We start from the raw sequence: 24,470 nt of genomic DNA, 5'->3' as shown, positions 1-24,470 counted from the left end.
CCTTCACCCGTGTGGGATCTGAAAGCCATTCTTTCACTCACTGCTCCTACATTCTCTTGGGAATCTGTGAACAAAGGGCCCTGGATCCTCCATCCCTCTCCAGGACCAGGGCCCTCATGTCTCCCCACCGAGGAGAGGCTGTCATAGTCTGACATATCTTGCCAGCCTGCACAAGCTCCACGTGAACTGACCTCAGCCCACGCACGTTAGCTTCACTATGCACTTCCAAGTCAGAATGAACAGCTGTGTGTCTACGTAGGGTCCTGGGTGCACAAAAGAGAGAACTCCAACAGGACCCAGCTCTCAAGGTGCCTGCCTCAGCTGCCCTGCCTCAAGGACAACCAGCCTGTGGCGGTGCCTAGAGAAGGCAGCACAGCCACAGTGGAACCCCTTTGGGCACGGCGGGGACAGGGCTAGTTTGGGGTTGGCACCTCTGACCTCTGTTCTCTTGGTTTCCTGCAGCACAGAGCCCCACCGCAGCGGACCCCCTGCAGCAGGCCTACGCTGGAGTGCAGCAGTATGCAGGACGTTAGTATCCATGCAGCCTCTTGGCTCTTTTACTAGCTGTACTTGTCTCTCTCCACATACCTGCACCAGGGGTGGCTTTCCTCTCCACCCCTGGGCTCAGCCCCACAGGAAAAAGGGAAGGAGCAATGGAGGCTCTCAGATGGAAAGAGGGAGGGTGGTGCTGCCAGAGACACTTATTCTCTTCCATTGCCCCCTGGGTTGTCTTCCACCCCGGGTTCTCTACATGGTGCCCTGGCATGGGGTTGGAGGGAACGCCACCAGTTGCTGAGCCATAGTAAAACTGTGCCCTTCATGTGCAGTGACACGTTTGATTTCCTGTCTGTATCAGATTGACTGCCAGGTCCAATGTACCTGGTAGTCTCATGCTGCACAGCTTCGTTGGTTGCTGCTCTGTGCAGTTCATGGTCTCTGACCCAGGAAGCAGAGGCCTGGGTTTAAGAGGAGGAAGGACTCTGGAGGGGAAGACAAGTAAGATGGAGCCTAGAGGAGAGGCAGAAAAATGGACAGGCAGGCAGAAGAGATAGATAGTCTGGGGCCAACAGGCCAGGTGTCATAGAACCCAGCCAAACTGTCAGCCAAGCCTCTCCCTTTGTCTCACTATTTGTCCACAAACTTTTGTCATCCCTCCTCAGCTTATGTCCACTGTCCGGCCTGGCTAAGGCACTTCTCTGGCTTTGGAGAGCTAGTGATACCCTACTGAGGGTGATAGGGCCACTTCTCCTCAGGGGATGCTGTCTTTACTCAACTGGAGCCAAGAGGGGCTCTGTTATTGTGGGGCCCATCCTAGCTCTAAGCTCAGGCTCTGCAGCTTTGAGAGCCAGACTGCATTGCCAAAAAAGATGGCCCTCCCTCCCTCCCTCCCTCCCTTGAACACAGAGAGCGTCAGGTACACTCCTGGGGAACACACATCCACACTTCAGCAGGCAGCTCCTTACTTCTCACCAGGTATCATCTGAGCGGAAGTGAGGATAGGTCAGCTACACACACACACACACACACACACACACACACACACATACACACACACACACACACAAACACACACACACATACACAAGTGTCTCTGATCTTACCACTGACACTTCCCTTTCATAGGTGTCCCGAACTGAAAGCTGCTTTCTCTGACCAGCCTGAGCTGCTGTACACCTTGTGGCTGGTGACTCTTACTAACTGACACTAAAATCTTTCTCTTTATTCTGGCCTCCCGCCCTGTCTGTATCTCTCTGCACCCTGTCGCCACCTCTTGACTCTCTCCGGCTCTTCAGCAGCTGCCTACCCTGCTGCCTATGGTCAGATAAGCCAGGCCTTTCCTCAGCCACCGCCAATGATTCCCCAGCAACAGAGAGAAGGTGAGTCTCGGCCCCTCTCTTCCCCACTCCCTGAAGAGGCTGCTTTATCTGGGCTTCTGGCTGCCCCGGGCCTCTAATAGGACCTTGGTTCAATGTGTGCATGGAGGCCGGGTGGGAGAGCTTCAGAGCTGGGAGAAGAGGAACTCTCCTATGTATACAAGGAATTGTGTATCTTGTGGGTCGCTCTGAAAAATCAAAGTGGTAGCCTGGCCCTGGGGCAGATGGCAGAAGCCATGCCCCAGGGGACAATAAGCTATGCACAAGGCGCCTTCCCTATTCCCCACCATAATTTGTCAGTGGTCTCACACACCTCACATGCAAGTACATTTGGCCCTTAAAAAAAAATACAAAAACAAACAAACAAAAAAACCCTTGAGAATTGGGAGGTTGTTTTTCTTCTGCAGCCAGCACTTTCAGTCACTCTTAAACACGACTGAACAGAATTTGAGGATGTATTTGCTGGCGGAGGCCTTGTTCCTGCTCCAGGGAGTTCTCTGCTTTATGGAGAACACACGGGCCCATTCCCTAGGGTGCTCATCTGAGGTCCATCTGCTGTGTTCCCAAAGAGTGAGAGCAGAGCTGGGAAGTGAGGCTCCAGCAATGGAGCAGCGTTTGCAACACAGGGCACTGGGAAGGAAATGGTGATGAGGCCACAGTGGTCAGAGAAGTGAAGTGCTGCAGGAAGTAGAATCCAACTGCCTTCCCTGAGAGGTAGGAGTTGGCCAATGTGGAGGGCAGAAAGAAATAAATTTTTATGGCTGGAAGGGCCAGGAAAAGGAGGCAGGTTTATCCTGTACAGGATACATGTACCCACCTGGTGATCTGAAGAGAAAGGCAGCACTCCCAGACAGGCTCCATCAGCAGGATGAGGCGTCCAATAGCTACAGTGCTGGTCTAGTGAAAAGGGTTGCCCTAGAAGTTTGGGTGCAGAAGTAAGTGTGTGAAGAGCGGGATAGGTGAGACCAAAGCCTTGTTAGAGACTGCATGGTGGCCTCAGTTTCGCGCTCAATACCCAGAGGTCCACAGAAACAGCAAGATAGGAAACTATATGAAGCATCGTCTCAGAGGCCCTGCCACAGAGCTTGAGAAGCAGGGACACCAACAGGACCCCATCTTCTTCACCCCCTGATAATAGCAACCAGTAACAAGGCCACCAAATCTGTCTAAGAAGTCCCCATGGCAGGTTCCAGCGGTTTTCAAATGTCAGATGTGTGGCCCCGCAGCTAGTGATTGGGGATTTAGGTTAACCCCAAAGGACTTTGGGAGCCCATTGCTCCACATCCCTTTGGTAAGAGACCCCAGAAGACTCTATCTAGCTCCTGAATAGCTGCAAACACGGATTTCAAATTACACTCCTCTGGGTGCGACTCCCAGAATGATCACCTACTGGTTAGGTGACTCCACACAGTCACTCCATTCCATCACATACACAATAAAAATGCTGAGGACAATTCCTTAGAGAGATGTGGGTATCAAACTCACTTAGGTCTGCTCTCCTGTACCCCGTGCCTCTAACGCCTCACAAGAGATGTTTCCATGCATCAGATAGCTCCTGAGGCCCACATCACACTTCCTCATACCCAAAACCCAGGAGGTCTGTGGTGGGCGTATCCTCTTCCTTGTTACCATGCCCTGCAGTAGCTGAGTACCAACTGGGATCCCATCAGTGAGCTGGGCATGGGAGCAGCCCCCAAGGCCTGCTTCACCCAAAAATCTCTTCCCGGGGTTGTGGCCTTGGAGCCTGTCTTCCGCAACCCAGACCTTCCTTAGCCAGGTCAGAGCCACAAGAGATAGACTAGGAGTCCCAGTGTTGCAGAGCAGAGAGCTTTGCCCAAAGGTGCCATGCTTCATGACTTTTGTTACTTGCTTACCTGTACTGTACTCAGATCCCTTCATCAATCTGTCTTAAAGGATTATGAATCCGTAAATTTGGCCGTATGCATACGCGTGCACACACACACACACACATGCTGCATCTTAGTGTCATATTAACCCAACACACATGACAACCCTCAGTATTGGCCTTAAACTCAAGTCCCCTTCTGCTTTCTACCTCCCGCCCTTTCCCTGAATTCCTATTCTGTGCTACATAATGTATCTAGCTCTGACATTCTTCTCATACCTTTTCCAGCTCTGTGCAACCTTAACCACACCCTGCTCCCTATACCAGGCCCCGTGTGACAGTCCGCATTCTGCTCTTTCCACAGAGCAGAAATACTCCATGAACGCATCCCTTTCTTCTAGCCATGATCTACACGCTCCCTAGGGAAACAGAAGGCAGGAAGGAGTGGGGCATGAATGCAGATGCTAACAGAACCATGCTGCATACACAGTTGGGTTATGGCATTTGGGAACAGGTTGTAGGCTTAGAAGGAGGAGGAGCTTAGCACACAGAAGTAGGGAGGCAGGTGCTGCAAGTAGTGGACACCAGGAACAAAAGAAGTTGCCTAGCATGAGGTGAGCCTGGGGCCCAGGAGATAGGAAGGAAGGTGGGCCAGCCAGGTCCCACAGCTTGTGAGAAGCCTGAACAAGAAAGAAGGCTGAATCCCCTCAGCTCTATTGCAGGCACTCTCTCAAAACATTGTCACCTCTCCCCCATGACGATGGGACTACTGCCAAATCGCAAAACACAGTGATACCTGGGAAGGAGCCTCCTGCCATCTCCTAGTCTTTGAGCTGAGCCTAAAAACCAACAGACCCTAGAACCTATCCCCAGGCCACCTGCTGCACAGATGGCTGGAGGATCTCTCTGGAATGACTGTGGCTGCAGCTCTGCCTGGGGCTAAGTATAGTCATGGTGTGTCTCTGAAGCACTGTCCACCATCACTTGATGTTGGGCTGGATTCTGTGAATGAAACAATGCAGAAAGAGTTGGGGTATGTACGGGATCACCTTTAAATATGGGGACAATAGCAGCTCCTAGCATCTCAGTTAGGGTGACACTGGAGGGCATTTCAGCCATACCTTGCAGACAGGACTGAGCTGATGTCTCTGAAGGCTCACAGAGGACTTTCAATCTGTAGTGCGGGGGCCCCAATTCCAAGGCGGGTTTCAGCATGGCACAGAGTAGAGCCATCAGGGAAGCCCTGAGAGCTTGAATGAGAGAACAGGAGGGAAGGCATATGCTGGACCACAGGGAGACATGGCTGGGCGAAGACAATTGGCCCTGCCATAGTGAGTGGCCTTATTGTGGGACAGAAAAACCTCGCAGATGTTGGGGGAGAGAATATGGAGGGCATCTGGAGGAATATGACTTAGATTGGTCCTCATTGGTGGTTTCTTCCCCCAAGGTGGTCTCCCCTTGCTAGGGAGCAGTAAGAGATACATTCAGCAGACATGCACTATCAAGAACGCAGCATTGTCGGAGCAGACAGGGTGAGGGAAGGGCCACCAACGTTTCGGTGGTGGAAAGGAAGCACACCTATGCCAGATTCTGAATGCGCCATCTACTGGCAGAGGCCCTAGGGGGAGGGCCTACCAGGGACAAGAGAGGTCAGTGGCTTAGCAGGTGGCTTCAGTGGGCAAGGGCATCCTTAGGCTCTGAGCCTGGTAGTGGTGGGGTAGTCAGGAGGAGGAAGATAGTAGGAGGGCAGAAGAGAGCCCAATGCCAGTTATTTGTTCCCAGGATGGATTATCTGGCAGTCTCCCTGGTCCTAGGTGAGCAGGGCAGTAGTTTCTGGCTGCCAAAGCCACGTAGCTGGTGGTAGGCCGTGTTATTGTCTTATGGCCTTCACTGGAGCTCGTGTTTACACGTCATCACTGCAGGGACCTTAAGTCTCCTCAAAGTCTATGGGGTGCGTGGTGGATGCTTTTTAAGATGACAGGGCACTAACTAGGAATGATTTCCATTTCAATGGTAAAAATGGATCCTTTTGACCACTGTAAAAAGAAGCACAGCTTTACCTGGGAATTCCAGAAAGATAAAACCCCAGAAAAACCTGGAAGGTTATGGTTCATGATAGATAAGCAGAAGAAAGTAGAGCTCATGCTCTGAAGGCTGCAGCCTGGGTTCATATCCTGGCTATCCCTCTACCTCCCTCCCCACCCCTCCCTCCTTTGTCTTTTGGCAATTGATTTAACCACTTTGGAACTCAGCTTCCTCAGCTGCAAAGTGGTGACAGTGGACTTAAGTCAGAAGGTGCTGCAAGGGTGGGCTGGGTCTCACACAAAGCTTGGGACAGCACATGGATGGTCTCCAGGGTGAAGTGTTCTGGCTGCTATTCAAATGAAAGAAGGAAGCTCCCAGGTGCTCTGATGACTGTGGGGCCTCCCTGAAGCTATTCCTGGGCCATGGGCTGGATGCCTGGATCAGGAAGAGAAAACTTCGCCCCTGTCTTCAACATTAGGAGGGAGTGTAAGATGTTGAGTGGGCAGCTGGGCCTTTGGAAGACTGCACGCCAGGCCTGAGCTGAGCCTGAAAGGGAGAGAAAGAGGTGTCACCAACACTCCGCAGACCAGGCACTGAGCAGGAAGGAGTACCCTTAAACTCTGTGCTCCTTCCTCAGCACCTCTTTTCCAGGGACACAGCTGATCAGGCCTTAGCATATTCACCTCATTCTCTCATTGACTCTTCCTGCCTCTCCAGCCCCAGAGCTGCTAGGGCACCCCACTATTGCTCTGTTTGCTGAAAGACCACTGAGGCACAGAAAGGTTCAGGGTCTTGCCCAAGGCCAAATAGAGATTGGAGCTCACACCTGGGGCTCAGTAAACTTCCCCCATTTTTGAAGGTTGCTTCTTGAAAGCGGCCCTGCCGCCTAGCCCTGCTCCCAGCCCCCCCCTTCCTGCTGTGCTGCCTAACTCGCTCACCTTTCCTCTGTCTCTCTCTTCCCCCACCCTGCCATCCCTCTTCCCTCCCCACCTCCTCCCCTCACCGCAGGGCCCGAGGGCTGTAACCTGCTCATCTACCATCTGCCCCAGGAGTTTGGGGACGCTGAGCTGATGCAGATGTTCCTCCCTTTCGGTAATGTCATCTCCTCGAAAGTGTTTGTGGATCGGGCGACTAACCAAAGTAAATGCTTTGGTGGGTAAAGATAACAAACCATTCAGCTTCACCTAGGATGGGGGCTGCTCCCACCGACTCCTCCTGCTCCTTCACACCGCCCCAGGTGCTCCTGGCTCAGCCTCCATCTCAGTCCTTTTCTTCTGTTCTGCTCTTCCTTTGGCTTCTTGGCTTTCCCTACCTATACTCAGTTCCCATCTCCCAGTGCAAGAAATCCCTTTCTAGCTAGCCCCCAAACCCAGTTCTGGCCACCAAGAAAAGGAAGGGGTCACTGTGGGTGGAGGTGGGGGCGGGGATAGCATGCAGAGTCAGGGCATGGCTCATCTTCCCAACAGCGTCTCATGCTCAGTGAGTCTGGTTTGAGGCCTAGGGTAAGAGCCAGTGATCCAGAGGACAGTGAGTAGGCCCTACCTACCTACCCTTCAGCCATCTCTCCACCTCTCTGTCCTGTCACCTTTCCTATGCCTGCCCCATTCCTTGCTCCTGTCATACCATGCAGTGACCCCACCCTTCACACCCACTTCAGGCTACCAGAGTGGGCTTTGTTGAGGAGCCAGGAGGAGATTGCCCTCAGGAAGTCGAAGCTCTGAGTGCAATGGAAACCGTGGCTATTTAGCGGCAACGAGGAAGGCAGAGAAGGCCAGAACGGGCATGTGGCTGGAGGGAGAAGAGATAGAGGACAGGAGATGAGATTTTGGGAGGCAAGAGGGCTCATAGTACCAGCGAAGGAGGTTTACACTAGACTTTTGCCATTCTGCAGGAGTCTTTGATTGGGTGTTATTACGTTTTACTTTATAAATTTGGTATCCTTCTTCAGAAAGGTCCAGATCTCATGAGACCCTCCCTCATGCTTGCACCTCTTCTTTCTACTCCATCTTGGTCCATCTCCTTTCTCTTCATTTACCCCTATCAGAGCATCCTTGTAGAGCAAAATCTACTCATGAGTCCCCAAGGGTCTAAGAACCCACAGCGTGCTTTACATGGGGACAGAGCTGAGTCTGCCAAAACTTCATACACCTCAGATCTGGGTGTATGAGGAGAGAGTGGGAGCCCGTGACGGCCAGCAAACTTAGGGGTGCCGGAGGGAAGGAAGCACAGAGTGGAGAAGCATCAGAAAGCATTAAGTAAAAGGAGTTTCCAGAATGGAGTCATGACAATCTTGGGAGATTCAGGACAGGATTGCCCAGGAGAGCCAAGATCTTGGCATCACATTGTGCCCTCCCCTCTGGCAGCTACCATGGGAAGCTCAGGTTTCTTCAGTCACACAGAATTGCCCCGATGTCTTATTTCTCTTTGACTATGGAAGAACAAAGAAAAAGAGACATAGCTGTGCCTCTCCCAACATGACTGGCATGCTTCCTTAAGAATTAAGATGATGTCTATAAAGCCCACTTGGAAATCAGCCCTATTTGTACTTTACTTGAGAAGTGTCATTTTACACCACAAACATCACGTAAAGGACACCATAGCAGCCTCTAGCCATGTCACATCTGCCTTATTGGCTGTCCCTATGGACACCATCCAGTTTCCAAAGTCACTTCCCCAGTGTCTATCCCCAAAAGGATTGCTTAGTCTCCAAGCCTATTCATGCGCCCCAGGACCAAGGCTTCTTTTCCCTCTTAGAAATCACCTTCTGTACACCGCTACTCAGTTTCCGTCTCTTCTTAGACTTTCTGTCATGCTGGTCTAGCCCTTTGCTCCCCCTTTAGCCACTTGGGTCCCCTGGCTCACTCCTACAGCAGAGCCTTCTGCTCTTCTCCCAGAGACCCGTAGTGTCAGAGCTCCCGTGATCACTCACGGGCAAGTCACTGAACACTGTGAACCTCAGTGCCCTTGGATGTGAAGTAGGGATGCTGCCGTTATCCCTAGGGCATCCCGTAACGGTCCGTGAGACAGTCAATGACAGAGGCTTGGCCAGAGAGGGCCTCCTGTAAGTTCTACGGTCCCTTTTCTTATGAAAGGCATGTGGCTGTAGTCACGTCCTGTGCTCCCCTCAGAGGCTGTGTAACTGTCAGCAGAGCCTTCCAGGGCTTCATGGGGGAATGCGTAGCACAAATGCCCCTACCTTGGAGTGTTTGGGAGGCAGGATCTTCTTGAGTATGGGGTAGCAGATTCTATAGCAAAGGAGAGCCCTATTCACAGGGGTGCCCAGTCAGTCTGCAGACAAACGTGCCTTTGCCCTGACTTCCAGGCACTTGATGAAGGTAGATGGGGAGAGTCTGTTCCCCTGAGCTCAGAAACAATCCCCAGATCCTTGGGTCCTAGAAAGCACTCCCCTTTCTGGGAAGCCGGGCTGCTGTTTTTCTACAAACTTCTACCAAGTGGCTATCCTTCCTTTTGGCTCCACCTCACACAGCTCTTAGGTTGTCCCTCTTCTCTCAGCTTTGCCATTCTTTCTGTCAGAAAGAGACACCAAATTTGGGTGTCCAAGTAGAGTTAGTGACAAAGGTGCCCATGTGGGGGTGGAGAATGGTGCAGTCAGGCAGAGGACAGGGGCTTGGCTTTGCTCATCTGTCTTCCTTAGTCTGGGGACAGCAGTGAAAACAGACTTACACACACACACACACACACACACACACACACACACACACACACACTGCTCTGGTCTGCTAAACACCTGACTTTAGTCATCAGACACAGGCCAGTGGAAGGAGATGGCCAGAGGGCATTAGAGACTGGAGGCTCATAGCTACTTGATTGGGTGTACACACTGATGCTGGTTTTGTCGCTCTGAGCCTGACTCTAATCACTTATGCATGTCCTTGTGTCCACATGTGCACAAGTGAGACACATGCGCCCTCTTCCTCCAGCTCTCACAATACACAGCTGCATGAGTAGGTTGAGCAAAGAAGGAAGGTGACAAGGGGAAGAGGGAAGAGCCAGATGTAAACAGTGTCAGGGAGAGTGGAAAGGAGCGAGCAGAAGTGAGAGTGGAAAGGTCAGGAGATGAGGGCGTGTCTGTTAGCATGAAGTCAGAGGCAGGCCCCAGGCACACAGCAAATATCCAGGAAAGCAGCTGCTCATGGGGTCTGGCCACACACTGATCTTCCCTGTCTCACAGCCATCTGAGACCATCATGTTCTGTGGACAGCCTGAACATGTCAGCAAAGCTGGGTTTCAAATGTTTTAAAGGCCCTACATCCATTTTGACAGAAGATAAGACCCCGAAATGGAATGAATCAAAGCTCTCAGGATTTATTTCCTGGAGAGTTTGTGGCAAGAGGCCATGCTTTGACTTGATGCTCCTCAATCTGGTCCCTTAGCGGCCTGCCTATAAGCCCGCTGGACCACGGAAACCCCATTCTCACGGGCAGTTAGGGAACTGCATACATGGTATCTATATGAGGAAGTGCGTTTAGAGGTGACTTTCCAACTTAAGCCACAATGTGGTCAGTCTTCGGGCGTTGGTTAGCTGTGAAGCGCAGAGCAGAACAGTAGTGGAAGGTGCTCCACACCCCTAGCAAGGCTAGGTGTGTGCTTAGCTAGAAAGCTTCCTACAAGTGGCGAGGGCGGCGCACAGCCCCAGGGTTGAGGCGGGTTTGGGGGCGGGGGATGACCGGGCGGTGGAGTGGCTTCCCCGACATTCCTCCCTCCCGGCCCTCGCACTCCTCTCTCTCCCCAGGCCGGCACCCCGTGCCCTCCCGCTGCCAGGCCCCCTCCTGTCAGGGAGGACAGTGTGCAATAAGCTCCTCCGCCCGCAGGTGTGTCCGCCCTCTCCCGCGGGAGGAGAGGGCCGAGGTGGCGGGCCGGCCGGGGTGGGGGGCGGGCGGGCGCCGGCGCCACCTGGAGCCGAGGAGCAGCCGAGCCCGGGCCGGGGCGCCAGGCCGGGAGGGGCCTGCGGGCGGAGGGGCGGGGCTGAGGCCGGGCCGGGCCGGGGGCGGAGCCTCGAGCCCCGCCCCTCCCCTCCCCTCCCGCCCGCAGCGGCCCCGGGCGGCCCCGTGGAAACCCAGGCCCTGGTCCCTCGTGTCTCGCCAGGCTTCGTGAGCTTCGACAACCCGGCCAGCGCGCAGACCGCCATCCAGGCCATGAACGGCTTCCAGATAGGCATGAAGAGGCTCAAGGTGCAGCTGAAGCGGCCCAAAGACGCCAATCGCCCGTACTGAGCGCCGGCGGGAGCGTCCCCCGGGGGAGACCAGGACTCGCACAGGTAACCATGGGCGGCAGGGCGTAGGGACGGGAGGTTTGGATGGACCCGTCGCCTTCTCAGGCCTTCCTGGGCCCGGCCCTCACCTGTGCCTTGGACCCGATGCGACCTGGTCAATCTACTCCTGGCTCAAGGCCTATATCACAGGCATAGAAGAGAGGCCATCCTGGCAGAACCGGGCTTGGCTGTCTCCTCGACCTCCAGGCCAAGAGGGGCAAAAGGGAGGAACCTTTGAGAAGATAAGCAGAGCCTTGGGCCTGCACCTTCAGGCTCCCCTTGTGGTCCTGTTAGCCAAGGGCCCTAGGTGGGGAGATGGCAGTTCAGGCCCTGCAGAAAGGAAGACCCTGAGGTTGAGCCTTCTCTCAGTCTCCCTGGCTTTTGCATGCTCAGGTCTGCTGGAAGTGTGCTGGCAGCTTCTTCCTTGACTCCTCTCCACTGTAAGCTGCTGTAGCTTAGCCAGGACAGGAGGGGCAGGGATTTTCAAAAGAACTTTAGCAAGAAGGAACACAGCTGGAGGATACACCGCTGAAAACGGGAGGATACAATGTTGGAAGTCCGGGAACCTTACCTGGTCTGCCCAGACTTGGTTCTCTTTGGCCCTGCCTGGCAGCTGACAGCAGTTAGCCACTCCTTTTTGGGTTAAGTGTTCTCCTGGGCAGAGCAGATTACTAGGAATGGAATTGAGGAAATGTTCCAGGTTATTAAGTCTACTTACTTCTACCAGGTCCCCTGATGCTGCTGATGCCAGTAATCCTCATCCTAGTAACAGACCAGAGATGAAGGCCACCCTTGGCCTCTGCTTGCTTAGACTGCTCCATCCACCCTTTCCTTTTTTTTTATTTAGATAGGTTACCTAGTAATGGTTGGTGTGGGAATGGTAGCTGAACTGAAATAAGGCAGTCAGGATTGTCAGGAGCAGACGTGAGACGGTGATGGAGGGACCATCTGGAGATGAGTGTGGCCTCTCTCTGGGGCAAGGTCAGGGGCAGCATGTCTAAACAACCAGGGGACTGAGGATATGGCAGGGAGAGCTGAGAAGTAGGAGCGACCCAGGGGAGAGGAGGGCCACTGCTTGGAGCCTGCAGGCCACTCCTCTGAAGTGGGGAAGGATGTGGGAGAGTTGTTGAGAGGAGCTGGGGTAGGCTGTTGCTATGCTGCTGCCATGCTGTAAGGGCTGCAACAGACATCTGTTGTATCAGCCTTAATCAGGGGCAGATCAGGCAGTGTGAGTGTTTAGACGCAGTTTGAAGGCAGAGCCAAGAATGCTTTTTCTGACACATTAGAAGGCGTGGAACAAAAAGGGGACCCTGGGGTGACACCCACGACTCAGCCCCAGTGACAGGAGAACAGAGAGGCTGTAAGAAAGATTGAGCATGTGAGAGTTAAAGCATGTTGGCGCAAGTTCAGGATCAGGAGTATTGAGGGGGCATCTTCAGATTCCAGGTCCCTCCCATCATTCCACACTTACCAACAGGGGTACAGATGCCAGCGGAAGACCCTTCTGCATCTGTTGGAGCAGGGGTCTTTTCCCTCTAGGTGAATGTTAGCTAACATTCTAAGACTCTGGAAGAGCAAAGCTGACCCTGGCCTCCTCACTCCCCAGCCCCTCCTATTTCTGCCTTATGTGTAGATTCTGGCATGTTGGCTCACAGAATCCGAGCACCATTTTGTGCTGGGTATTAGACATGGGGCTGGGGATACAGAGATGAGTGTGTTACACCACAGAGTATGCACATACAGGCACCAAGATGCAGCTAGCAGATGGGTGCGCTCCCAGAGAGCAACGAGTCAGTCAGGAAGCTCCAAGGGACATGCCAGGCAGGCTTCTATTTCCTCATTGATGAAACCATGATTTTGGAAGTGAACAGAGGATTCAGAGGAGCATGCAGGAAGTCTCCCTAGCACCTCCTCTTCTACCCTTATGGCCCAAGCAAGGATAGAACCTCTAAGTGAGAAATTCCTAGAGGAAGGGTGGAAGAAGGCAGTGTGCTGTGTGGGGTGTGAGGTAGGAAGCAGACCACAGTGTAGATCCAGCTGGCGCTCAGACTTGAGAGGCCACGGAGATGACCATCACAGACTTTCACATACCGGGCGTTGCTCTGGCAGGTAACATGTAGCCACCTAACCAAGACCTCCTCTCATCCTCACAGATGAGCACAGAGGGATTAAGTGAGCGATGTATTCAAAGCCCAGAGCCTGGTTCCTTTCAAGTAGAGAGAATGGGAAACTATTGTCCTCATCACAGCTCTGCTGACCCCACAGCATCCTGAACTTCTTTGGAACCAGCCATCTGATTTCCTCCTCCCTAACATAGGCAGTCCTAAACTGCGATGGGACATAACTCATGTGATCAATGTGCCTTTTAGTTTTCCTTCAGATAGTATTTAATGGCACTGCCTTTGCAAGCCAAGAGTATAGAAGCTGTAGTAGGGAAAGTTCTAAGAGAAGATGGAGCCATTGGAGGCAGCTGATGGGCTGCCAATAGGAGGAAACAGCGCGAGTGTGCACGCGCGAGCGGACACACACACACGTACACGGACACACACACACACACACACACACACACACCCTTCAAAGGATGGGCTGTGTCATCATAGGTCAGTGGAGGCTGTTCATAAGTGATGAAATGTAAGCTGGAGCTATACACAGTTAGGAGAAGGGAGCCCTGAATAGAGGCTTGATGGACCAGGTGCAGGCTGTGAGCAGCCAGGTGGTGAGATGGTGAATTTGGACTAGGTGGTCACCCTGTAGTAGTAGGGCCAAGTCAGAGCTACTGTGACACATGTCTGGGGAAGAGAGATTCAGGTAAAGGAGCTGGGTAACATGGTTTGGTTTGGTTCCATGGACCGAGGCCCCAGTAGGGTAGGGTTGAGGTTGGGGACAGCAAGGCTCTCCTCTTGCTGCTTTCCATCTGGGCTTGGTGTGTGCCCAACCTGTGCAAGGCTGGACTGTAGCTTGGGGTCTTGGTCATCTATGGCTAGAGTCAAGCTATTTTAGATGACATATCTGAATTGGCCCTGCCTGGTTCAGGCTGATAAACCAGAATGTTCCAGACTTGATCTCAACTCGTCTATGCTGGTCAGGATGTTCTTATCAGCTCCGGTGCTCTGTGCTCTGTGAGGTACCCCTTCTCGGGGGATGTGTACTGTGTGTCTGTGGTCTAGTATAGAAGAGATGAGGGCTATATGAGAGAGGTCTTTGATGGAGATTTGAGAAGAGGGGCTGTATACATTCAGGTCTGAGTTCACATGCCAAAGACAGCATCTGGCACCATGGAACAGCTGGACTGATGCAGGAGGGAGACACAGGACAAGCAGAGTATGCGTAGGGAGTTCCGGCTCTAGAACCAGAGTGTCTTCTCACAGCAGTTGCCGGTGCTAATACCCAATGGCAATACACTCCTTAGTTCTTGGGCCTCTTCTCATGCCAAATGGACCCTCTAACCAAGCAGCCTACTTGGGACAGGGCATCGTAAGAGCTTCTTTGAGGGGCTGGAAATGCAGAGGAGAGTAGCAATCAGGATGCATTGGGTGTCTGAAAATAAGACCTGAACCTAGTGTGAGTTGACAGGAACAGTGGCCCGAGAAGTGCTTCTAAGACACGGTGGCCCGAGAAGTGCTTCTAGGAAGGTTGAGCTAGAGGCCATGTGTGGGCCTAGTTGCGTGGACAGCTTAAGCAACATTGTGAGATTCTAGGCTTCCCTTCCACTTTGAAGGAAACCAAGGCCAAGACAAGAAGTGGACTGCACAGGAGCTAGTGGGTTGGTGACCCCGGAGACAAACTGAGGAGGTGCAGGTCTTGGTACGGGCTTGGGTGCTGCAGAGAAACAGGGAGCAGGAGCAAGCTCACAGATAACCTCCGGAGGGAAGTGAGCGAGATGATGATGGCCACGGAGGAAAGCAGGTATTCTTAGCCCTGAGGGTTCCTGCGAGGGAAAGCTGCTGGTGGAGGGGAGGGGCGGGTGGGGGGGGGGAGAATGGAGGGAATGCTGTGTCTACAGAGCCAAGGAAAAGAGCAGGAGGGGCAAGGCCAGCACACTGCCTTCCGCAGTCTCCACAGGGCCCTCTCTCAGATCAGAGCTGCAGGCCTCTCCGACGACCTCAGAGCACAGAAGCAACCTCGGCTTGGCCAGCTGTTGAGGGAGTCAGCATATGAGGTGATCACGAAGGAAACTGGCAGTGCTCAGGCCATTACAGGATGTCAGGGATTTTGATAGAATTTGCTCTAAACCTCTAAACCAAAGACATTGGTTTGCCAGAGCAAAGAAGTGTGACCATAGAGGTGCTCCTGCCACCCAGGAACACAGGTGGGAGGGTGCTGCCCAGGTGGACTTACCTTGTGGTGGCAAAGTGCCTCAGGAGATGTGCATTTCCCACCTGCACAGCCCACCAGGGCAAACTGGCTCCCCTGCAGGCCCTCAGGTGAGGAGAGCTCTATATGTGGGGGAGAAAGAACTGGAGGTGTTAATGGAGCTTGCTCCTCAAGACCTGCTTGCTGGCTATGGTGGTGTGAGGGGCTGTTAGATTTTTTTTTCTGCCCCCTCCTCACCAAACTACCTGTACCCTTTCCTCTTCCCAACGCATGATGGGTGCCCTTAGGGGCCCCATGTGAGGTTCTGCTCCTGTTCATGGTGTGCCATGTGTCTGCATAAACAGTCGTGTGTATGTATGTGTGTGTTGATGTGCTCATGTTGTCTGTCTGCTGCCTTCCTCCAGCCTTTGAGTTCCTTTTGGTTCCCTTATAATTTGACTGCTGTTTTCTCATCCAAGCTTTTAGACTGATGCTGTGGTCCAGTGCTGTATAAATATTTTCCTTTTAATTTTTAACTTCTTCCTTCCCCTTCTTTGCCCTGAGTCCTCTCCTTGTCCCTCCTCCCTCTCTAACCCCACTTGCCCTCCCTTTTCCCGTCCCCACCCTCTCCCCACACTCTCTTGTTCCCCCTCTCTTTCTCTCTCTCTACATATATAAATATATATATAAATCTTTTCTTCTTTTGTCATTCAACCAAATTCCAACAACCCAACCAGGGCCAGTCAAATCCACCACAGTCTCGCGCTGAGCTAGGAATAAAGTTCACGTAATCACATGAGAGTGGAGAAAAGTCCCCCATCCGTAAGTTCAAATCAACTCGAAGTTCACAGTGTGACATGATGGCGTCATGTAACAAGGCTAAGAATCGGTTGCATGACACTTGCCGTCAAGTTTCGTGGAGGTGCTGTGATTGGAGCGTTTTTCTTGGATGTCGTACCCGTGGATGATTGGCCAGTCATGATCACACGTGCATTTTCTTAACCCTTGTGCTGCCACGGTCTCTTTTGCTCTGCTCATTTTCGTTTCGTTCTTGGTGCTTGCAGTGGTTTTACTTTCTGTTGTTTGGTTTTTCTTGTTCAGCGTTTTTATTTATTTATTTATTATTTTTTATTTTTTAAATGCTTCTCTAGATGTCACATAGAGAAAGAAAGAAAAAAAAGAAACCAAAACAAAAGAACAAACAAAAAAAAATTAGCAAAACTAAAATACAAATTCCTCAATTATCAAACGTGGGATCATTTAACTGTATAAACCATTCTTTTTTTTTCTTAAAAAATAAGGAAAACATCTTAAAAATATTTCTGCGTGGTTGATTTACTTGCACTTGAAAATATTGTGATTTTATTTTTTTCTAGAAAATTGGGGGCCTTTTTCAATTGACACTTTCCTAGGTTTGGTCTTTTTTCCAGTTAGTCTATTTTAAATCTCACCTTAAAAGGGAAAATCAAAACCAAAACCAAAATATCTATAGTAACAAAACAATAAAGAAAAAAATCTAAGCCAAAAAGCTAGAGTCCAAAGCCAGAGGTCTCTGAGTGAGAGCCTGGTTTTAAAAAAAGTAAGGTTTGTATTGTAGCTACTTCTGCTAAATTGAATGTGGGGAGGGAAGGGTGGCGATGGTCATGGCGGGGTATTTTTGGTTGGTCTGGAAGAAAACAGTAGCAACAAAAGCAAAATGCATCTTTTTATTTACAACTGAAAAAGGGTCCTTGACAAGTGTTTTTTAATTTTATTATTATTTTCTTTGGTGTTGTAATTGTTTAGACTGCTGTGTACGGTTTGCTGTTTGTTGAATCAACAGTGTGAAAACCTGCCAGCATGGATTGATATACGCATGACGTTGTCCCCTTGAGTGGGGGCTTTGCAGTTATAATTTTCTTGATGTAACCAGTCACCCCCATGTATAAGTGGAAGCTGCTTGCTAGAATGGAGATGAGCCTCATTTGTTAATTCACAGTGACTAAGCATTCACCTTCTGATTCTAGTCAGATCATGATTGTTTTTCCTTAAAAACAAACAAAAACCACCATTGGAAACAAAATCCAAGAACTGTTTCAGTTAATATTTTAAGTTTGATACTTAAATCTATTTTGACCTTTTTTAGGTTCTCCCATCCAATCCCTGAAAGTTCTGAATTTCCTCTAAATTCCCTGGCATGTATGAGAAAAGTATTATGTATGTGCATATGTGTGTGCATAGATGCATACACATACACATATCCCCATATATACACACATATGTGCAGGTGAATATGTTCTACACATATATCCAGATATACATATATATACACACAGCCTCGCAAATAGTTGCTTACCTTGGGGAAGAAGTGGTTGGCTAGAAACTGGGCAAGGATTTGGCAAAACTTGAGAGGCAGCTAGCTCTGTCTTCCTAGTTTTTCCCGAGCTGGGGAAGAGTAGACTGGCCTGCCACATTTCTGCTATCTTGTTTGCTAGGCTTCTGTATACATATGGTATCTGGGCTTGATCCCTTGGGACAAGCTTAATTACAAATTTCTATTCCACAGTCCCAAATTCTTCCCTTAGATCTAGCAGTGCCTTAATCCAGAACCCTTCTTAAGGAAGCCAAATCAACAATTCTCTTCCACCAACTAAACCCCAGCTGTAAGCATCAGCACTCGTTCACCCAGTGGTTTTTCAGTCTGAATAGAAGAACAAATTTCTTTTGGCTGTATCATGATCATGACTAATTCTCATACTGGTCTCTTTTCCTTCCCACCTACCATCCCCCAGAACTCCCATCTTCCCCAGAGGCAGGATCCTATTGGTGTTTGGATGCATTCTGTGTTTTCACACTTGGCTTAATCCACACTGATTTTCTTCATTTTAGGGCAGGATGCTGAACGGGCTACATTAAAAACAAACCTCTTTCTCTCTCTGTTTATAAATGAGAACTGTTGGACGACACCTTTGACATATCAGCCAATACCAATCAAGCTGAAGACTCCAGACACTCTGTGTGACTGTAACATTTCTTCAAGGAAAGCATAGCGTCAATGGAGTGCAGAGGGCACGTGTTTGGGGAAAAATACAAATGACATAAAGATGACGACGACGAAGAAAAATGAGATAAAACAAACAAACAAGAAACCCGCAACTTTAAAATGAAATAACGTGAGCCCAGATGGGGAAGCTGAAGGGCTGGGCACTAGGAGGAGACACTGCTGCTGCCAACTGATCCTGGGGCTTTTCCAGCCCGTGGGCGCCTGAGGCAGGCAGGGGCAAGCATACAATGGGGCTCAGTCCCCAGCAGGCGGCTGGGAGTCCGCCCCTGAGCGTCTCTATTTGTCATTCCTTTAGCTATTTAGGGACCAAAGGACCAAACTTTTTATTGCAGATGTGTAGCTCTGTCAATTAGAGGTGGAACGGAGACCAACCTCCTTCCTGCCTCCTGGCTGTTCTTGAAACAGCTTAGAGCGATTCTATGAAAAAAAAAAAAATGTAATAAAAAAAATAAAAAATAAATAAAAAAATAAAAAACAAAACAAACAAACAAAAAAAAAACAGGAAAAAATAATGCTTCAACGCTTTTAAAACAGCAAGATACTAGTTCTTTGATACTTTGAGAGGCGCTTTGATTACCCCGATTGAAGTCTCTGAAACTTTCCTATGGTTTTCTGTATTATATGTCTGGATGGAGCTGTTAAGATAAAAAGATTGGTGGATATTTGGGGAAAGCAACAAGGATATTCAGTCATTAACCATGAAGAGTGAGAACACGAGGGGAACAAGGGGACTTCGAAGGCAAGGTAATTGTTGTGAAAAGTCTGTAAATGCTTCTAACTCTTCCCCCTCTTAAAAATCATACTAGTTGTACAGAATTTTAAAAGGAAAAGTTTAAAATACCTATATCATAGAAGAAAAAAATTAGAGGAAAGCAAAAAAATTTAAAAAAGGAAAAAAAAAACCTTATAGAAGTTAGCGTTATGCTAAAATCCCAGATGTTGTAGGACTGTACTTCTGTAGAGTTTAGACTGAGCATCGATCCCGTCTCCCCGCGAGTGCTGTCGGACTCGGTCCCCAAGGGCCAGGCCGGACTGTCCAGACCTGCGGACTCCAGCCGGAAGCGCCGCTCCGCAAGGAAGCGTCCTGCCGCCTCTCGCTTCGCCCGGGAGTCGCGCGCATGCGCGCTCTCTCCGCCCTCCTCACCTCTGCTTCACTCGCCTTCTGTGCTTGTTCCGGAGACTTTCCAGGCCAGGGAGAACTGGGAACTTTTCATCTTCAAACAACTAGACAACACACACACACACAAAAACCTTAACAAGAGAGAGAAAACAAACAATCTTTGAAGAATTTCTGAAACTGTTTACAAGGAATTTTGAAAAACAGGGATGTTTAAATGATGCCGGCTCTGTTTTTCTGTAAATAAATTTGCATATTTTGTAGGACTTTTAATTGTAATGATAGAGAAAAAAACAAGGAAAACTATTTAATGAAAGCACGATATTTATCTTTGGTAAATGACTTTAGAGCAGTTAAAGACATTGCTTAAAAAACTCAGAATCAGAAAAAAACACTGAATTATTTAAGAACACATATATTTTAAAGTATAACATATTTATTATAATTTATTTGCACCCTTGGGAAGACTTGCTTTGCATTCTGCCTCAAGACCTTCTCATTGGTGTCCATCTGGAGGCCAGAGGGGTCTCAGAACTACCACTTTTTTTTTTTCCTTAGAACAACAAAATTCTGGTTGCTCTCAGGCCTCCTCCCTTTTCTTTCTATTTTGTTGTTGTTTTACTTCATTTAGTTTTCTTTCTTTCTTTCTTTCTTTTTTTTCTCTTGACTCCTCCTTTTAGGATGTCCAGATGTTGTTTAAAAAAAAAAAAAAGCAGCTGCAGTTCAGTACAACTGCTCTTTTCACACTGACTCCCTAAAACTCCTTGTAACCTTCTGTAACTATTGGATGACGCTTTCTCCAGCTTAGCCCTAAATAAAGCACAGTTTAAAAAAAACAAAAACAAAACCAAAAAACTCAGAGTCCTTATTGCTCTGTGGCTCTCAAGTTCTCTTCAGTTGTGCTTCAAGGCATCAAAGGTCTGTCCAGGGCCCCCTTTCTTCCTGGGATCTGCTATACATGTCCTCCCTGTGACCCCAACAGTGTGGTGTGTGTGTGTGTGTGTGTGTGTGTGTGTGTGTGTGTGTGTGTGTGTGTGTGTGTGTGTTGGGGGGAATAAAAGGCAGGCTTTTTCACCCAGTCTCCATTGCAAATCCAGTTTGTTTGGGGGTTCCTGGGGAGAATCGGTCACATTGCCTAGGCATAAATATCACAGTCCCTCCTTCCTTTCGGACAAAAGGAAAGCAAGTCTGTCTGACCTGAAGATATACCTAGAGTTGGGCAAGGTGATGTCATTCATGCCTTCGGAGAGGAGACAGTGGAGGGAGGGGACACAATCCCAACTTTGGCATAGAGCCTTTTGCTCCTGGACCTGCCCCTGCAAGGACAGGTTGCCTGGGTAGAGAACACAGGATTGTGTATGATGCCCTTGGAGCCACTGTCCTGGGAAGAGTGTGTAGGAAGCAGAGCTGGAGTCCTGCTCTGGGATGCCTCTTAGGAGTGCTGTCCCACACTTACACATGCCATATGCTCTGAATACCTTAGATGCCTTGGGAGCAGGTAAATAATGTCCTAATGGGACAAGACAAGAAACAGGGTTTGCAGGAGACCGGGGGTGGGACTCCTGAGTGACAGCTTGGACACAGAAATCCCAGCAACATGTGTTTCTCAAGCCCTTCCTGAGAGATACCTTCTCTTCATTTCATTTTTATTTCGTGTGCATTGGTGTTTTGCCCACATATATGTCTCTGTGGGGTGTCAGATCTTCTGGAACTGGACTTATAGGCAGGCATGAGCTGCCATGTGGGTGCTGGGGATTGAACTAGGGTCTTCTGGAAGAGCAGACAGTGATCTTAACCTCAGCCATCTCTCCAGTCTTAGAGATACCTTCTCAATGCACTCTCCCTTCCCCACCCTAGCCTTAGTCCTCCACAATCAACCCTGGAATCTGGTCTAGGGATGGACAAGATCCAAGAGTTATCACTCTCCGTAGTTAGGGGCCAGGAAGTTATATAGTTTAAGGTCTCTACAGGATGAAGATTGAGCCTTAGGGAGCTTTTCCAATGAGAGGTAGTGAGGATGGTGATAAAGAATAGCTACAAAGCAATCCCTGGCACCCATGGACCAACCCTCTTTCCACTTTTCCTACCGGTGTCAAGCACCCATCCCATGTGTCTCATGCAGGCCCCAGAAGTGTCAGCTACAGAAAAGAGACCTCCATGTATTGGCATATATGGGTAGAGCCAATGTGGGATGGTTCTATGATAGAGTACACTTACTATCCCCAAGTTAATTCCCATACCCAGGTCTTTCCAACAGGATGCGAACTCAAGGGAAAGCGAGCTCTGCCCATCTCAGGAGCCAGACTTCTTGGAAGAGTTTACTTACAGAAGCTGCATATCTGATGTAATACTTTGTGATGAGTAGGACGGTATTTTCCAAAATGTTCTCTGACGAATGAGAGACGCCTTACAAGTTTTCAGGCTTGAACTATGTTAAACTCGTTTCTGTAGGATATTAAGACCTGAAATACATCACACCAGCTAGAGAAAGCCAACTTGAGTCACTCTCAGGCCTGAGGGTAATTACCACACCATGTAATCCTTTGTACTTACCTGCCACTATCACCCTTGTGTCTGGAACACTAGTCTGCTCTTTGGCCACAGAGGTGCTCTGCTTTATGGCTGTGGGGTCCCTTGGAGTTGCCACCAGAGAAGGACTGAGTTGCTTGTCAGCCACTTCTGCCTCTTCAACACATGGCTGAATGGAGAGATGCTATCACCAGAGCAGTGGTCTGAATGTACCAGTTGTATATATAGAAACAAACCATGGGCGGTAAGACTACACACCAAGAAACTACTGTGTGTTCAGCATATTGAGCACAGAATGCAATGTACTAACATCTGAGGCAAGGGACAAAGTCCTTGAATGCTTGCTGAACACTTTCATGTTATGTTTCATAGTTCCATAGCTCTCATGGTGCACCCACCCTTCCTAGAGTCAAAAAGCCCAGGTGAAGCCTATACCAATTTCTGTTTTATGTCCTCTAGCTTATATCCCTCCTGCAGTGTGAGATATCACTTTATAGAGCCCTTATTTGTAAGAGGTAATATATTCATTGCTGTAAATCTTTTATTTCTAGTATAACTCCTAACAGAGATAGCTGTATCATGTACCTTGTGTGCCAGTCCCCTAGTTTCCCCTCCTATCAGTTTGACACAGGTGGCAGGTATAAGGAACTTCATTAGTACAGGCTTCACTTGTCCCCTCAACATTTTTTACACTGCACTGAGGTCTAACATCTGTTGGGACCTTGGCCAATATGGTGTTTGTGTGACCATCCTGCAGGGTGAGCTTGCTTTTAGGTATGACCCTGGGTCCCACCTCCAGCACCCGTTCAGTGACTAGGCATGCCCAGCAAGGTCTTGCAAAGTCCTTTCAGCTCCTCCTCTACTCTTTTGAAGTCCTGGCCTTTTCCTCATCCTCCCTTCCCCCTCACCCCGCTGGCCTTCTCAACAATGCCAGCATGAAAATTACATTAAGACCTTTCAATGACTTCCTGTCTCCTGAGTTTTCTATAGATATGGCTTTTCCCCATTCTTTCTCAGCTTTCCCACATTGAGTACAGGTAGAGTGGGGGCACAGACCTGACAGAGTCTCTCTCTGACTAGTATTGCTCAGTCTTCATCCCCCAGTCCAGTAGTGTCTTGGGAACTGGGCAGCTCATCTACAGGTCCTTCTGCTATACAGGCCATAGTAAACCAGGCTGAACCTGAATTTACCTGCTTACTTGCCTGACTGCCCAGTAAGGTGGATAAAGGGATATGTGAGCATTGAACTCAGCTCAACCCAAGGCAACAGCATCAGACTTGACTGTGAATGCTACTTGGCCATTTCCCAAAATAGAATCGCTCCTCAAATACAAATTATAAGCTGCCATTGATGTATCACCTTCAATAGACTATTAACTTCTGGCAGTTAAATTTGTCATTACTGTTGAGTCACTCTACTTGCAAGGACAAATTATAGATCACTGGGGCTTGTTCCAAAGAGGTAGATGTTCTGAAAATGTCTCTTAAGTAGTGCTAATGGCATGTGTGGAGTAGGTTGCATTGCCAATGCACCCCTCCCACTGGGTTCTTGGGCTTCAGTTCTTTGCTTTAAACTTCCATCCATCACTCTAAGCCACCTATTCTCCTCCCTTCAAATCTATCACCACTCTGGCTTCTGCCTCTGGTCCCCAACACTCCCAGCTGCCCCAGGCCTGGCTAGCTAGCTCCTGCTTCCCCAGACCCCTCCTTTGACCCCAGATCCTTTCTCTTGGTAGCCCTTCTATGAATCTCTTCAGAGAATCCTGCTTGACCTTACCTCTGCTGATGGTGATGGTGGTCTAACCAGGGGTTTCGCCACTAGGAGAGGGTGGAGAGGCCAGTGTCTGAGAGCTGAGAGTGTGAAGACTTGGGCTGTGACTCACACCAGGATTCCACGCCCAGTTCCCTCCAGTGCTGTCTGTGTCACTTCGAAAAGCTGGTTAATGTTTGTGAACCTTGGTTTCTTTACATGGGGATGATGCCACCCTTTTCTCTCTCCTTCCCTCCCCCTTGACTGAATACGTGCTCAAAATGAGCATCCTTTCGGCTGCAATCCTCTCCTTCCCCTTCCCTAATTATATCCCACTGACAGCTGGCTTCCCACCCAGAGCTTGAAATTGACATTATGCCACTTAGGTCGGGTGTTGCAAAGCTCAGCCAGCCTACCTCACCCTGGGAAAGTCCTTCTCATGTTGGGTGCACCTAAGTCTGGCTCTTGGTGATCCTATCCAGGGTCCCCAGTGAGCTGGCATCTGAAGCACCGGCACCCTCTCCTCTTCCCTTACTCTATAAGCACCTCCAAGGCTGCTGTGATTCCTTTTGCCTGTGGCCACCCTCCTGGTTCAGATGGCCTCAAGCTGCAACTTGATTTAGTGGGTAAAGGGGTACACTAAAGTTTTTGGGTTCTTCTTCCCTCCAGCATCACTAGTTTTTACAGTTTGTATTGGGTCTCTAATTAGATGTTTGCTGTC

The 24,470-nt window shown here is 49.6% G+C and overlaps 1 protein-coding gene across 32 annotated transcripts in view; it reads left to right on the top strand.

The window, feature by feature from the left end:
• Celf4 (CUGBP Elav-like family member 4) overlaps positions 1-19,260 on the top strand; it is a 278,755-nt gene extending 259,495 nt beyond the window's left edge. For 4 of the 32 annotated variants that reach the window (XM_051163603.1, XM_051163602.1, XM_051163594.1 and 1 more), the window contains exons 9-15: positions 463-528; positions 1,797-1,877; positions 6,754-6,837; positions 10,499-10,577; positions 10,852-11,023; positions 16,048-16,132; positions 18,179-19,260. In XM_051163603.1, the coding sequence (XP_051019560.1) occupies positions 463-528; positions 1,797-1,877; positions 6,754-6,837; positions 10,499-10,577; positions 10,852-11,023; positions 16,048-16,101 (536 nt within the window). In that variant the 3' untranslated portion in view covers positions 16,102-16,132; positions 18,179-19,260. Of the gene's footprint in view, positions 1-462; positions 529-1,793; positions 1,878-6,753; positions 6,898-10,498; positions 10,578-10,851; positions 11,024-16,047; positions 16,133-18,178 lie in introns of all 32 variants that reach the window. The other 28 variants (XM_051163600.1, XM_051163599.1, XM_051163592.1 and 25 more) reach the window with 8 other exon arrangements.
• The last annotated feature ends 5,210 nt before the right edge of the window (positions 19,261-24,470 follow it).

Source organism: Acomys russatus, chromosome 20, assembly GCF_903995435.1.
Source record: "Acomys russatus chromosome 20, mAcoRus1.1, whole genome shotgun sequence".
NCBI classification, from domain to species: domain Eukaryota; kingdom Metazoa; phylum Chordata; class Mammalia; order Rodentia; family Muridae; genus Acomys; species Acomys russatus.
The sequence above is the reverse complement of the archived record's forward strand: the minus strand, read 5'-3'. Positions and strand labels throughout refer to the sequence as shown.